The sequence below is a fragment of the Triticum aestivum genome, chromosome 6A (assembly GCF_018294505.1).
Source record: "Triticum aestivum cultivar Chinese Spring chromosome 6A, IWGSC CS RefSeq v2.1, whole genome shotgun sequence".
Taxonomy (NCBI): domain Eukaryota; kingdom Viridiplantae; phylum Streptophyta; class Magnoliopsida; order Poales; family Poaceae; genus Triticum; species Triticum aestivum.
This window is the reverse complement of record NC_057809.1, coordinates 558,384,910-558,401,397: the sequence shown is the minus strand read 5'-3', so window position 1 is coordinate 558,401,397 and position 16,488 is coordinate 558,384,910. Positions and strand designations below refer to the sequence as shown.

The 16,488-nt window shown below is 42.9% G+C and overlaps 2 protein-coding genes across 2 annotated transcripts; one reads left to right on the top strand and one right to left on the bottom strand.

The window, feature by feature from the left end:
* Window positions 1-970: 970 nt before the first annotated feature.
* Window positions 971-4,383, top strand: LOC123131029 (F-box/LRR-repeat protein 14-like). The gene is made up of 2 exons (XM_044550802.1): window positions 971-1,170; window positions 1,857-4,383. Exon 2 carries the CDS (start codon window positions 1,906-1,908, stop codon window positions 3,382-3,384), a length of 1,479 nt encoding a protein of 492 aa, XP_044406737.1. The 5' UTR covers window positions 971-1,170; window positions 1,857-1,905; the 3' UTR covers window positions 3,385-4,383.
* Window positions 4,384-5,149: 766 nt separating this feature from the next.
* Window positions 5,150-6,123, bottom strand: LOC123131028 (uncharacterized). The gene has a single exon (XM_044550801.1). The coding sequence runs from the start codon at window positions 5,921-5,923 to the stop codon at window positions 5,417-5,419; it is 507 nt and encodes a 168-aa protein (XP_044406736.1). The 5' UTR covers window positions 5,924-6,123; the 3' UTR covers window positions 5,150-5,416.
* Window positions 6,124-16,488: the final 10,365 nt, after the last annotated feature.

Here is a 16,488-nt window from a genome sequence, read left to right as displayed (position 1 = left end):
GAGAAAAAGGGGAAAACCAGAGAAGAAGAAGAAGAACACGGAAGAGATGAGGTTCAGTTACTATTCATTCAACATTATTCCCTCTCTACAGTCTGTAGCTATAATATAACCACATCACCAGTACACGCTACTAGCTGGACCCATAGTCAGGCACACCACCATGCTTACACCCTTTGACTCTGCACAGTGAGACCCAGGGCCACTTGTCTGTTTTCCGTCGACACCAACACTGGTGGGGGCAGGCCAGTTGGAGTTTCAAACACATCCCGAAATTCTGTTGACACTGCAGTCAAATCTTCTGGATATGAGCCAGGCTAGAAATTGCAAAGTCTTTACGGATGCAACATGGAAACCTGATACACAAAACACCACAGGCATAGGAATTTTCATACAGATGGCTGCAAAACATCAAGAGGTCAATATCAGTATTTGTTTATCCGAGGAACAAATCGCATCGCCTCTCCAAGCAGAAGCTACGGCACTTCAAGTAGCTGCCCAAGTGATTAATACAATCACAACAGGAGACACCATCTTCTTCACGGATAATCAAGTTTTGGCCCAGGCTGCAGAAGCAAGAGATATCCTTAAATGCCCTGGTCATTGGGAGATTAGAAGCCAACTGGCAAATTTCTTTAGCTCTACTAGCAAGGCTCAGATAAACGTTAGACACATTCCCAGGGAGCTTAATAGTAGGGCTCACAACAATGCGGCTAGATCATACTTCTCTGAATCAAATACTAGTCCTACAATGGTTTGTAAAAGTAGGTCCCACTCGGTTGATCACTGTCCTATGCTTCTGAAGCTAGGCAATCTGAACATCCGACATTGTAAAACCATGGTTGTAACTTGTTCTTCAGATTAATGCATAGGCGCCTAAGGCGCCATTTCTTTGTCCAAAAAAAAAAGAAACAACATCACGTGACATTATCACCAAGTCGGGCCAAGCCCAAGTCACCTTTGTTGGTGCTTTGTCTCGAAAAAAAAAACTTTGTTGGTGCTGTGAGGCCGGCGCTCAAAAGCGACTCACGCCGCTGAAGAAGGCGAGGGTTTCGCCGTCTGACCTCGCCGCGGAGGTTTCCCCACCCATTCCAAACCCCGGTCGCCGCCGTTTCCGCCCAGCTCCCCCCTCCCGGCCGGCGCCCCCCTTCCCGGTTCGTCGGCTCCTCCGAGGTACGCATTTGGATCCATCCCCTTCCCTTCTCGAGCAGCATTGGTTGAGCCAGCCGAGGCGACGTCGATTCTTCCACCCGAGCTCTGTTGATCCCGTTCCGCGATGACTGCGTGCTCTCCGTTCTTCCACCGTGTACTTGGCTCTGCTGATGCAGTTAGCCCACCGCGTTTGGGTCTGGAATATCTGTGAAACTCTAGAGGAAATAGCCCGGTTTATTTATTTATTTATTTATTTGTGGTAAAACCCGTTCTGGAGTGTCTGGAAATCGCTCTCTAAATCTGATTGGTTGGGTCCTTCCAGATACGTGTGTTAAATTCAGGAGGTGGATGTCCGATGATCTCGTGGACTAGTTGTTCTAATTGGTGTACTGTTAGAAAATCCCCCACCGAGCAGCGATTTCATATGATTAGGTCGTTTGGTTAATTTTTCCTTGCAGCGTTTTCCTGTTCCTTATAAATCTTAGCCTGCAGCCAGTTGGTTACTGTTCACTGTGTAGATAAGCACATGAATCTTTCAAACTAGTACAGCTGTTAATTGGTTATCTTGTTTGATATGCACATGAATCTTTCAAACTAGTACAAGAAAAGTTTGATATTTCACTGATGTTCCCTTTTACATTTGTTCTTACAGCCGTTAATTGGTTATCTTGTTATGTTCCATTCTGATAATAGAATCTTTGTTTCAGCGCCAAGCCGGGTCTTGAGACTGCCCAAGTTGTGCAGCTGAGATACTCGATGGAGGGTCTCCCAGAGCCACTGCTTGGAGAGATCGTCAAGAGGATTACCAAGACAAGTGATCTTAATTCTCTTTCCCTCGTGTCGAAGCAGCTCTCCACCATCGAGGCGGAGCACAGGGTTGCTATCCGTGTTGGCTGTGGACTCAATCCTTCAACAGAAGCCTTGGTATCGCTGTTTTCCCGGTTCCCCAATTTGGCAAAAGTAGAGATCAATTACTCTGGGTCGAAGTCCAGTAACGTGGACCAGTTGAACAACCAAGGCCTACTTGTTTTATCATCTCACTGCTCCTTGCTGTCCGATCTTGCTTTAAGCTTCTGCTCAAACATCGATGACACTGGTCTAGGTTATCTAGCTGAGTGCAAAAAATTGAGGTCCCTCAGGCTGAACCATGCACCAGCAGTCACTTCTACTGGGATTCTTCGGGTGGCGGTTGGTTGCAGGTATCTTTCGGTTCTCCACCTTGTTGACTGTACAGCAGTAGACAGCGGGGAGTGGCTGGAGTACCTTAGGAGGTATGGATCACTGGGGGAACTTGTTGTAAAGGATTGCGATGGTATCAGCCAGTATGACCTCTTAAAGTTTGGCCCAGGATGGTTGAATCTCCAAAAGTTTGAGTTCGAGATTAATGGAAATTACTGGGTGCCAGGGGCCCGTGATCCCTCCTACGTGTCTGGCTACCCATATAGCTATGACATCTGCTGTGATAATCTGAAGGATCTTAGGCTGGCTCATATAATAACTGAGCCAGAAATTGGACTTCGTTTTCTCTTGGGGAAGTGCAAAGCATTGGAGACACTTTACCTGGAGTATGTTATTGGTCTAAATGAGAATGAGATGATTGCACTATTCCAGAGGTGCAGCAACCTTAAAACCATCTCACTTCGTCTCATGCCTCTGCGATGTGAAGATGGTGAGTTTAGGACGCCATTGACTGATGCTAGCCTTAAGGCTCTAGCTCTTAGCTGCCCTATGCTTCAGGTTATTGAGCTCACCTTCACATTTTGCGATCCCATTTATCCTACTGAAATAGGCTTCACACAAGAGGGTATTGTAACGCTCATCCAATCATGTCCGATTCGTGCTCTTGTTCTAAATGGTGCCAGCATTTTTTATGACGAGGGGATGAAGGGCCTCTCATCCTCACAGTTTCTGGAGAAGCTCGAGCTCGTGGATTGCAGGTCTATAACTGATGCTGGTATGAACTTGATTATACAGGCTCCTCGCTTGAGCAGTCTCACGCTCCGCAAATGTAAGAGAGTGACAGATGATGGAATGGCTGCCTTGGCACGTGCACAGAAGCTGGAGTGGCTGACCGTTATAAGCTGCCGCCGGATCTCTCAGGAAGGCGCGCAGAGAGCTGCCAAATCAGTTCATTACTCTGCGGAGGCTGAAAGCCATGACAGCCTAAAAGGAATGATCGCCAAAAGTAGGGCTGGAATTCGAGCCGAGTCGAGCAAGCTCGGCTCGACTCGCTAGAGCTCGTTTCATTAACGAGCTAGCTTGACTCAACTCATTATTATAACAAGCTCAAATCCAAGATTGGCTTGACTCGTATAACTCACGAGCTGGCTCGTTTAGCTTGTTAAGCTCGTTAAAAATATGAACATAAAACTCTCAAATATTATAAAAATAATTGTGTATATATTAAACATATATATATCACTAACAATAATAATTTCCTTGTAATGCATGAGTCTCCTAGGCGGTTGGGCCTTCAACAGCTAGGCCTTGTGTTGTGCGTCTAGGACATAGGGTGCTGAGTGGCTGATCTTTTTTTGTATTGGGAGTGACTGATCTTTTGTACCGAGCCTAACGAGTTACACGAGTACTCGTGAGATTGGCTCATTTAACTTGGTCTATAAACGATCTTAAACTAAAGCTTGGCTCGACTCGTTATTCTTCGAGTTCGAGTCGATTCGAGCCGAGTCACGAGCTACTCGTTTAGCTCATGAGCTTCGAGCTTTTTTTCTAGCCCTAGCCAAAAGGAAAGGATAGCAGACACACCAATCATTGTTGGGTTTATCCTTTAGCCTTCACTTCGGAGATTGAAGCTGTATCTGTCATTTTCTCTTCTGATGAGTTCCTGCACTCCAGATTTCTTCTTCTGATGAGTCCGAACATGCTTCTGCTTCTATGTGCACCTTTGCGTTGTTTCTGTTTGTAAGGTCTCCTCCTTGCCCTGAGATCTCAAAACATGGCACCCTTTAATTTTGTTTTATAGCTGTGATGGGGTTCGGATTTTGAAAGAATGCCAGGATCTATTGGCTGCTTGAAAATGCACGTGTTATTGTAATATTGTCTGGTCATCACGTAGTCTTGCTTTTTTTAAGATTTATAATCATCTTTGTAATCTTGGCTGCTGCTTTTGTTATCAGAGACTCTTTTGTCCCTTGTTTATGCTTTGTGCCTAATAATGGAATGCAGAAAAATCTGGAGCACATTTAATAAAAATCCGAAGGTGCCACTGAAAGAAAGAGGAACTCCTCCATGAAATCGATTCCGGTCGCTAGGAAGGGAAGGGGAGCCAAGAAATGTCACATACAGAGGGTGACAAGAATCTGGAATACTTGGGGGCGGTTGCTTTTGGTTTTAGGTACTCGCCCCCACACGGTCATCTAGTAGCGCAGAAAGGTGCTTTTACTCGTCCATCACCGGCCGAAAGAGAAGAAAGACGATCGCCGGGTTCTATCTGTATACTATCATGGCCAAAAGCCAGGAATGCGATTCCTACCCTGTCCTGCATTGCATTTCTCTTTCTTTCTTGCTTGCTTTCTTTCGTGCAGCGTTTCCACCTTCTTCACGGATCAATTTCGATTAGTTAACTGGCAGCAAAATCAAACCTAAAGCGATCGGTGTTTGCTATTAACATATTGTACTTTGCTTCCTTTTCGGGAGAGAAAATGCATTCAAAGATTCGTCGTTTAAAAGTACTCAAAGTAGTACTTTGGTTAACCGGTTTGGTTCTTATATTCTTTGCAAGGGTTCGTGGTTTTAAAAGACTCAGTGTATGTTCAGAGAAGGAGTGATTTCGCTCCAGTTTTTGTTGGCCTGAACTGCACTTTCTCTTGCGACATCCATGTCTGAAATTCTGAATTTCCACTCTGGACATAAGCAGATGGGGCATGCCTCATAGAGAACCAAATTAATATGCATACATGATACATTACAGTTCGAGTAGCATTTCCTAGGTTGGAGAGCAATTTGTCAGCTAAAAGACCGAAATAATTTGATAACTGCGAAATGCAAGAATTCTGCTCTTTATTATTATTATTATTTATAGTACTATATCACAACAGTTTACTGCAGTTTACATCCTCCCAATACTGGTGATAGTTTTCTGACGGCTAAGACATCTGACGGTTTAGACAGCAAAATCCTGCTCTGCCAATTGCCGATAATTTTCTTGCCTAGTATACTCCCTCTGAAGAAATATAATACGTGACCAAATGCTGTGCCTAGTTCTAGCTGCGCGCGCGCGAACGATCCGATCCGATCCGATCGACGGAGCTCAGCGCCGGCGGCGGACGACCGGGGACCACCAGTACTGGAAGCACGACTGGTAGGAGATGAGCAGCAGGACGAGCGCCAGCGCCAGCGCCACGCCCCACGGCGACGACGCGCCGCCGTCCCGCTGCCGCTGGTCGTACCAGGGCGGCTGCTGCTCCCACGACACCACCGGCGCCGGGGCCGCCAGCAGCGACGACGACGACGGCGACGAGTACGAGTACGACGACCGCCAGCGCCGCCCGGTCGCGGACCAGTACTGCGCCGCGAGGAGGAGGACGAACGGGGACAGGACGACGGCGACCCGGAGCTGGTCGACGAGGCTCTCCATCGCGGACTCGCAGTGCGAGTAGAGCGACGCGGCGCCGAGGAGGCACGCCGTGGCCAGGAACAGGCACATGTGGAACGACGCCGCCGGCGATGGAGACGGCGCGAGCTGCTGCCGCGGGTACGAGTAGCCGTAGCCGTACCGGTCGCCGTGGTAGTAGCCCCCCGCGCCGCCGCTCGCCATGCTCGATCGCGTCACATGAACTCTGCAGAAACCCGCGGCTTGGGCGCGCGCGCGCGTGGCTGTTTCCTCGTCTCGTTTCGTCTCCGTCGTCGGTGTTTGACGGCGTACGTGAGGCGAGGAGCGGAGGGTTATATAGACGGGGGGAAGGAATCATGGAGAGGGAGGGAGACCGGGAGAGGGACGCTTGCGCACTGAGCCTTGCTTTGCTTTACTTGGCGCGGGGGGATGCCGGCCGGCGCGGATACCTTCACGAGGGGGTGAAGGTGGGGGCGCGGGCAAACCGCGCGGCGACGCGTGCCGTGCGCCGCCGCCGACCAGGCTGGCCGTGGGTGGAGTGGAGGCGTCGGGATGGCATGGAAAGCGTCCGCGAACACGTCGGCGTCGATAAGACGGATGGATGCCCCTCTCGGAGATCGTTATGCACCGTAGGTGGCTCAAGGCAAAATATACGGGGATCTTTGCCGTGCATATGCACTGGATATTTTTTTGCTGTGTTCGGGCCTTTTTCTCTGTAAAACTTCAAGAAATGTACATGCAAAGACGAATATAAATAAATACGGATAATAATAGAGGGGATACCCACCACACCAATGCACATACGAAGGTGCAAGGAAAAAAAATGAACATCCATGCAAACAGTTTTTACCAGCGCTTCTCGAGGATCTCACTGCTTCCCCGAGAACATCACCGAGTTCACCCACCGTGATAGTGAAGGCTATTGGCGGCAAGGATGTGGGTCTTTTTATAGCGGTGGGCGACAGGAAAAAGTGACGATAAAATTGCCACGGGCTAGCGCAGTAGGTTGATGAGGGAGGTGAAACTTTTCTCCCGCAAGAGTGGCTGGTGGATGGGGTGTGCTCGAGGCCAAAACCCACAACCTCCAAATATGGAGGCTCACGGGCTCGATATGAAGCGCCCTACATAAGTTATGGCAATTATGCTAAAGTGTCATTTTGGCACACAATCGTCAGAGTGACGGTTGCTATGGCTCCTCTGCTAGAGTTTTTCTAAGGGCATTTCCAATGCCAATTACCAAACGGACACCACCAAATGGGTGCGACTATGTGGAGGCCAGCCAAGCAAAGTCATCAATGTCTGCCCTTGTCCGGAATCCTCCCTTTGATAAATTTTGTCTATATCAATAACAATTCAAGCTAACGTACATTTAAATAGTTGCAAACAAATGCAAGTAGTACCAAAACCACCAGATGTTGAACAAAGTTTTTACATATATCAATCCCAAAAGCCTTCAGTCCGGCTGTCCGTGCCAAAGACCTTAATTTTCGGCATTCTTTTCACCTTCCTTTTGCGCAAAGCATTTGTACATGGTAGTACGAAAGTCTTGAACAAACTTCTCAACATTGGGATCCAAGTTTCGTCGCCTTCACGACTTTTGCTCCTCGGAAGCGGCCTTGATAGCAATCTTCCTCTTCTCTAACTTAAACTTTTTGTTTTGCATCTCCATGAACACGTGAAACCTCTCTGCCTTCTTTTCCTCCTTCATCTCATTGTGCTTGACATATTCCTCCTCCTTCTTCGCCATGACATCCTCGAACTTGTCCGACATCTTGGCTGCCGCCCCTTCTCGCTTCTCTTTCTCGTCCCCCATCCCCCCTCCCTCGACCTAGCCACAAGGGTGGCCGGTGCTTAAGGAGATGTGCCTCAATGGTCGTAGGTTCACATGGTCAAACAAGCAACAAAACCCAACCGACGCAAACATTGATCATGTTTTCTGCTCAAATGATTGGGAGATGCTCTTCCATGTGGTCCATATGCAAGATCTTCCTTCCTTATGCTCTGACCACATCCCTTTGTTCCTTTAGGGGGACTATTCTACATCACATGTGTCCTTTTCAAATTTAAGGAATTTTGGATTAAGGTTCAGAGATACAGGGAGATCGTTCAGGCAGCTTGGGACAAAACCACTTCCAACCATCGCCCTCTCCGTAGACTTCATACCAAGCTATGCCGCACCACCAAAGCTCTGAAGAAATGACAATATGAAAACTTGGGTACCATGAAGCTTCAAATAAAAATTGCAAAGAGATCATTTGCCGACTCAACACTACTTAGTAAAATAGTGGCATCTCCGTCTTGAGCACACCATTTGCGCCAACCTCAAAACCAAGCTCCCAGGCCTCTACACTATCCAGAAGTCTCTCATAGGCAGTGTTTTGGGATGACTTGGATTAATAAGGGGGATGTAAACAGTAAACTCTTCCACATTACCACAAGTGCTAGATGCCACAGGAACTTTGAAAGAACATGCGGTGCCCTCATGTTTGGTCTTGGTAATTGATGACAATCTTTATGGACTAATGGTTGCCTTGAGTTATATTTGAAGGTTTTGTCCATAGGATTTTCTTGGAGTACATGTGTGGTTTCAAGGAGAGTTTGTGTCGACCAAGGTGCTATTCAAGGAATTATCCAAAGATTGCTCATGTGAGTGTTGGGCTTATTGCAAGTATGTCTTGAAGAAGAAGATTGTGTGATCATTCATGCCTACCTTCAAGGCATCATCCAAATGAAGAGAATTGGAAAGGTTCAAGGTTGATCAAGACTAAGTCAAGAGTGAATCAAGTTGATCAACTCACAAAGCGCAGAAGATGTATCGAGGGGGATCAAGTGATCCCATGGTATGGTAAGCATTGTCAATTACGCTTTGTGTACTAACCCATGGTCTTCGTGAGAGTTCTTTGTGGGGTTAGGTTGCCGTGTGCAAGTTCAAGTGATGCATCACGAAGAGATCAAGTGCTTGAAGCTTGTCGTCCATTGTGGTGACAATGGACTTGTGAAGATGTGCGGAAGAGTGGCTCACCCATAGTGGAGTATGGGGGAGTGCTACCTCTTGAGCACTGCGTTGGTTTTCCCTTGAAGAGGAAAGGGTGACACAGTAAAGTAGCGTAAGTATTTCCCTCAGTTTTTGAAAACCAAGGTATCAATCCAGTAGGAGATCACGCTCGAGTCCCACGCACCTACACAAAAAATAAGAACCTCGCAACCAACGCGATAAAGGGGTTGTCAATCCCTTCACGGTCACTTACGAGAGTGAGATATGATAGATATGATACGATAATATTTTTGGTATTTTTATGATAAAGAGAAATAAAGATGCAAAGTAAAATAAACGGCAATAGAAATAGCTAAGTGTTGGAAGATTAATATGATGGAAGATAGACCCGGGGGCCATAGGTTTCACTAGTGGCTTCTCTCAAGAGCATAAGTATTACGGTGGGTAAACGAATTACTGTCGGGCAATTGACAGAATTGAGCATAGTTATGAGAATATCCAGGTATGATCATGTATATAGGCATCACATCCACGACAAGTAGACCGAAACGACTCTGCATCAACTACTATTACTCCACACATCGATCGCTATCCAGCATGCATCTAGAGTATTAAGTTCATAAGAACAGAGTAATGCTTTAAGTAAGATGACATGATGTACAGGGATAAACTCATGCAATATGATATAAACCCCATCTTTTTATCCTCGATGGCAACAATACAATACGTGTCATTTCCCTTTCTGTCACTGGGATCGAGTACCGCAAGATTGAACCCAAAGCTAAGCACTTCTGCCATTGCAAGAAAGATCAATCTAGTAGGCCAAGCCAAACTGATAATTCGAAGAGACTTGCAAAGCTAAACCAATCATACATAAAAGAATTCAGAGGAGAATCAAATATTGTTCATAGATAAACTGGATCATAAACCCATAATTCATCGGATCTCGACAAACACATAGCAAAAGAAGATTACATCGAATAGATCTCCAAGAGAATCGAGGACAACTTTGTATTGAGATCCAAAGAGAGAGAAGAAGCCATCTAGCTAATAACTATGGAACCGAAGGTCTGAAGTAAACTACTCACACATCACTGGAGAGGCCATGGAGTTGATGTAGAGGCCCTCCGTGATCAATGCCCCCTCCAGCGGAGCTTCGAAAAAGGCCCCAAGATGGGATCTCTCGGGTACAAAAGGTTGCGGCGGTGGAATTAGGTTTTTGTGGTGCTCCTGGATGTTTTGGGGGTACGTGGATATATATAGGAGGAAGAAGTAGGTCGGTGGAGCAACAAGGGGCCCACGAGGGTGGAGGACGCGCCCAGGGGGGTAGGCGCGCCCCCTGCCTCGTGGCCTCCTCGATTGTTTCTTGACGCCCACTCCAAGTCTCCTGGATCATGTTCGTTGAGAAAATCACGTTCCCAAAGGTTTCATTCCGTTTGGACTCCGTTTGATATTCCTTTTCTGCGAAACACTGAAATAGGCAAAAAAACAGCAATTTGGGCTGGGCCTTTCGTTAATAGGTTAGTCCCAAAAATGATATAAAAGTGTAAAATAAAGCCCATTAACATCCAAAAACAGATAATATAATAGCATGGAGCAATAAAAAATTATAGATACGTTGGAGACATATCAAGCATCCCCAAGCTCAATTCCTGCTCGTCCTCGAGTAGGTAAATGATAAAAAAAGTATTTTTGATGTGGAATGCTTTCTAACATATTTCTCAATATAATTTTTCTTTATTGTGGCATGAATGTTCAGATCCGAAAGATTCAAGATAAAAGTTTAATATTGACATAAAAATAGTAATACTTCAAGCATACTAACTAAGCAATTATGTCTTCTCAAAATAACATGGCCAAAGAAAGTTATCCCTACAAAATCATATAGTCTGGCTATGCTCCATCTTCACCACACAAAATATTTAAATCATGCACAACCCCAATGACAAGCCAAGCAATTGTTTCATACTTTTGATGTTCTCAAACTTTTTCAATATTCACGCAATACATGAGCGTGAGCCATGGATATAGCACTCTATGTGGAATAGAATGGTGGTTGTGGAGAAGACAAAAAGGAGAAGATAGTCTCACACCAACTAGGCATATCAACGGGCTGTGGAGATACCCACCAATAGATATCGATGTGAGTGAGTAGGGATTGCCATGCAATGGATGCACTAGATCTATAAGTATATGAAAGCTCAACAAAAGAAACTAAGTGGGTGTGCATCCAACTTGCTTGCTCACAAAGACTTAGGGCATTTTGAGGAAGCCCATCATTGGAATATACAAGCCAAGTTCTATAATGAAAAATTCCCACTAGTATATAAAAGTGATATCATAGGAGACTCTCTATCATGAAGATCATGGTGCTACTTTGAAGCACAAGTGTGGAAAAATGATAGTAGTATTGTCCCTTCTCTCTTTTTCTCTCATTTTTTGGGCCTTCTCCTTTTTTATGGCATTTCTCTTTCTTTTTTTTCGTTCGGAGTCTCATCCCAACTTGTGGGGGAATCATAGTCTCCATGACCCTTTCCTCACTTGGGACAATGCTCTAATAATGATGATCATCACACTTTATTTACTTACAACTCGATACTTAGAACAAAATATGACTCTATGTGAATGCCTCCGGCGGTGTACCGGGATGTGCAATGATGCATGAGTGACATGTATGAAGAATTATGAACGGTGGCTTTGCCACAAATATGATGTCAACTACATGATCATGCAAAGCAATATGACAATGATGAAGCGTGTCATAGCAAACAGAACAGTGGAAAGTTGCATTGCGATATATCTCGGAATGGTTATGGAAATGCCATAATAGGTAGGTATGGTGGTTGTTTTGAGGAAGGTATATGGTGGGTGTATGATACCGGCGAAAAGTGTGCGGTATTAGAGAGGCTAGCAATGGTGGAAGGGTGAGAGTGCGTATAATCCATGGACTCAACATTAGTCATAAAGAACTCACATACTTATTGCAAAAATCTATTAGTTATTGAAACAAAGTATTACGCCCATGCTCCTAGGGGGGTAGATTGGTAGGAAAAGACCATCACTCGTCCCCAACCACCACTCATAAGGAAGACGATCAATAAATAAATCATGCTCCGACTTCGTCACATAACGGTTCACCATACGTGCATGCTACAGGAATCACAAACTTCAACACAAGTATTTCTCAAATTCACAACTACTCAACTAGCATGACTCTAATATCACCATCTCCATATCTCAAAACAATTATCAAGTATCAAACTTCTCATAGTATTCAATGCACTTCTATGAAAGTTTTTATATTATTCCAGTATTCCTAAAAGCAAATTTCCATGTTGTTCTAAATGACTCTCAAAATAATATAAGTGAAGCATGAGAGATCAACTATTTCTATAAAATAAAACCACCACCGTGCTCTAAAAGATATAAGTGAAGCACTAGAGCAAAAACTATATGGCTCAAAAGATATAAGTGAAGCACATAGAGTATTCTAATAAATTTCAAATCATGTGAGTCTCTCTCAAAAGGTGTGTACAGCAAGGATGATTTTGGTAAACTAAAAATCACAAATACTCAAATCATATAAGACGCTCCAAGCAAAACACATATCATGTGGTGAATAAAAATATAGCTCCAAGTAAAGTTACCGATGGACGAAGACGAAAGAGGGGATGCCTTCCGGGGCATCCCCAAGCTTAGGCTTTTTGGTGTCCTTGAATTTTACCTTGGGGTGCCATGGGAATCCCCAATCTTAGGCTCTTGCCTCTCCTTGTTTCATAATCCATCAAATCTTTACCCAACCCTTGAAAACTTCACAACACAAAACTCAAAATAGAAAATCTCGTGAGCTCCATTAGCGAAAGAAAACAAAACACCACTTCAAGGTACTGTAATGAACTCATTATTTATTTATATTGGTGTTAAACCTACTGTATTCCAACTTCTCTATGGTTTATAAACTCTTTTACTAGCCATAGATTCATCAAAATAAGCAAACAACACAAGAAAAACAGAATCTGTCAAAAACAGAACAGTCTGTAGTAATCTGTAGCTAACTCAAAACTCTGGAACCCCAAAAATTCTAAAATAAATTTCTGGACGTGAGTAATTTATCTATTAATCATCTGCAAAAATAATTAACTAAATATAACCTTGAAAATAAAAATGGCAGCAATTCTCGTGAGTGCTAAAGTTTCTGTTTTTTACAGCAAGATCAAAAAGACTTTCCCCAAGTCTTCCCAACGGTTCTACTTGGCACAAACACTAATTAAACACAAAAAACACAACCAAAACAGAGTCTAGATAAATTATTTATTACTAAACAGGATCAAAAAGCAAGAAATAAAAATAAAATTGGATTTCCTCCCAACAAGCGTTATCATTTAACGCCCCTAGCTAGGCATAAAAGCGAAGATAGATCTAGGTATTGCCATCTTTGGTAGGCAATCCATATGTGGCTCTCATAATAGATTCATATGGTAATTTTATTTTCTTTCTAGGAAGTGTTCCATGCCTTTCCTTAACGGAAATTGGAATCTTATATTCCCTTCCTTCATATCAATAATTGCACCAATCGTTCTAAGGAAAGGTCTACCAAGAATAATAGGACATGAAGGATTGCAATCTATATCAAGAACAATGAAATCTACGGGCACATAGTTCCTATTTGCAACAATAATAACATCATTAATTCTTCTCATAGGTTTCTTAATAGTGGAATCCTCAAGGTGCAAGTTTAAAGGACAATCATCAAAATCACGGAAACCTAGCAAATCACATAAAGTTTTCGGAATCGTGGAAGCACTAGCACCCAAATCACACAAAGCATAACATTCATGATCTTTAATTTTAATTTTTATTGTAGGTTCCCACTCATCATAAAGTTTGCTAGGGATAGAAACTTCCAACTCAAGTTTTTCTTCATAAGATTGCATCAAAGCATCAATGATATGTTTAGTAAAAGCTTTATTTTGACTATAAGCATGAGGAGAATTTAGCACGGATTGCAACAAGGAAATACAATCTATCAAAGAGCATATATCATAATTAAATTCCTTGAAATCCAAAATAGTGGGTTCATTGATATCTAAAGTTTCGACCTCTTCAATCCCACTTTTACCAATTTTTGCATCAAGATCTAAAAACTCCGAATTTTTGGAACGCCTTCTAGGTAAAGGTGGCTCATCTTCAGTCCCATCATTATCAAGATTCATATTGCAAAACAAAGATTTAATAGGAGGCACATCAATAACTTTTAGATCTTCATCTTTATTTTCATAGAAACTAGAAGAACACACTTTCACAAAGCAATCTTTCTTAGCACGCATCCTAGCGGTTCTTTCTTTGCACTCATCAATGGAAATTCTCATGGCTTTGAGAGACTCATTGATATCATGCTTAGGTGGAATAGATCTAAGTTTCAAAGAATCAACATCAAGAGAAATTCTATCAACGTTCGTAGCCAATTCATCAACCTTAAGCAATTTTTCTTCAAGCAAAGCATTGAAATACTTTTGCGAATTCATAAACTCCTTAACACTAGTCTCAAATTCAGAGGGCATCTTATTAAAATTTCCTTAAAAATTTTTGTAGTAATTACCATAATTATTAGAGGAATTACTAGGGAACGGCCTAGAATTAAAATTACCTCTATACGCGTTGTTACCAAAATTGTTCCTACCAACAAAATTCACATCCATAGATTCATTATTATTCTCAATCAAGGTAGACAAAGTCACATCATTAGGATCAGAGGAAACACTCTTATTAGCAAACAATTTCATAAGTTCATCCCTCTTTCCACTCAAAACATTAATTTCTTCTATCGCATGCACTTTTTTACTAGTAGATCTTTCGGTGTGCCATTGAGAATAATTAACCATAATATTGTCTAGGAGTTTAGTAGCTTCTCCTAAAGTGATTTCCATATAAGTGCCTCCCGCGGCCGAATCTAAAAGATTTCTAGAAACAAAATTCAATCCGGCATAAATTTTTTGTATAATCATCCAAAGATTCAAACCATGTGTAGGGCAATTACATATCATTAATTTCATCCTCTCCCAAGCTTGTGCAACATGTTCATGATCAAGTTGCTTAAAATTCATATATCGTTTCTAAGAGAGATGATTTTAGTGGGAGGAAAATACTTAGAGATAACAACATCTTTGCACTTATTCCATGAATCAATACTATTTTTAGGCAAAGACGAAAACCAAGTTTTAGCACGAACTCTAAGGGAAAAAGGAAATAGCTTCAATTTAACAATATCATTGTCCACATCTTTCTTCTTTTGCATATCACACAAATCAACAAAGCTATTTAGATGGGTAGCGGCATCTTCACTAGGAAGGTCGGCGAATTGATCTTTCATGACAAGATTCAACAAAGCAGCATTAATTTCACAAGATTCAACATCAGTAAGAGGAGCAATCGGAGTGCTAAGAAAATCATTGTTGTTGGTATTGGTAAAGTCACACAATTTAGTATTATCTCGAGCCATAGTGACAAGAAAGCAATCCAACACATGAGCAAACAAGAAGCAAGTGAAAAAGAGGCGAACAGAAAGAGAGGGCGAGAGGAAAAGAGGGCGAATAAAACGGCAAGGGTGAAGTGGAGGGAGAGGGAAATGAGAGGCAAATGGCAAATAATGTAATGCGAGGGATAAGAGTTTGTGATGGGTACTTGGTATGTCTTGACTTGTGCGTAGACTCTTCGGCAACGACGCCAGAAATAGCTTGTTGTCGGGAGTAAAATCTTGACTTGACTTGGCGCGAATCTCCCCGACAACGGCGCCAGAAATCCTTCTTGCTACCTCTTGAGCATTGCGTTGGTTTTCCCTTGAAGAGGAAAGGGTGATGCAGTAAAGTAGAGTAAGTATTTCCCTCAGTTTTTGAGAACCAAGGTATCAATCCATTAGGAGATCACGCTCGAGTCCCACGCACCTACACAAACAAATAAGAACCTCGCAACCAACGCGATAAAGGGGTTGTCAATCCCTTCACGGTCACTTACGAGAGTGAGATCTGATAGATATGATAAGATAATATTTTTGGTATTTTTATGATAAAGAGAAATAAAGATGCAAAGTAAAATAAACGGCAATAGAAATAGCCAAGTGTTGGAAGATTAATATGATGGAAGATAGACCCCGGGGCCATAGGTTTCACTAGTGGCTTCTCTCAAGAGCATAAGTATTACAGTGGGTAAACGAATTATTGTCGAGCAATTGATAGAATTGAGCATAGTTATGAGAATATCTAGGTATGATCATGTATATAGGCATCACGTCCGCGACAAGTAGACCAAAACGATTCTGCATCTACTACTATTACTCCACACATCGACCGCTATCCAGCATGCATCTAGAGTATTAAGTTCATAAGAACAGAGTAATGCTTTAAGTAAGATGACATGATGTACAGGGATAAACTCATGCAATATGATATAAACCCCATCTTTTTATCCTCGATGGTAACAATACAATACATGTCATTTCCCTTTCTGTCACTGGGATCGAGCACCACAAGATTGAACCGAAAGCTAAGCACTTCTCCTATTGCAAGAAAGATCAATCTAGTAAGCCGAACCAAACTGATAATTTGAATAGACTTGCAGAGATAACCAATCGTACATAAAAGAATTTAGAGAAGATTCAAATATTATTCATAGATAAACTTGATCATAAACCCACAATTCATCGATCTCAACAAACACACCGCAAAAGAAGATTACATCGAATAGATCTCCACGAGAGAGGGGGAGAACTGTGTATTGA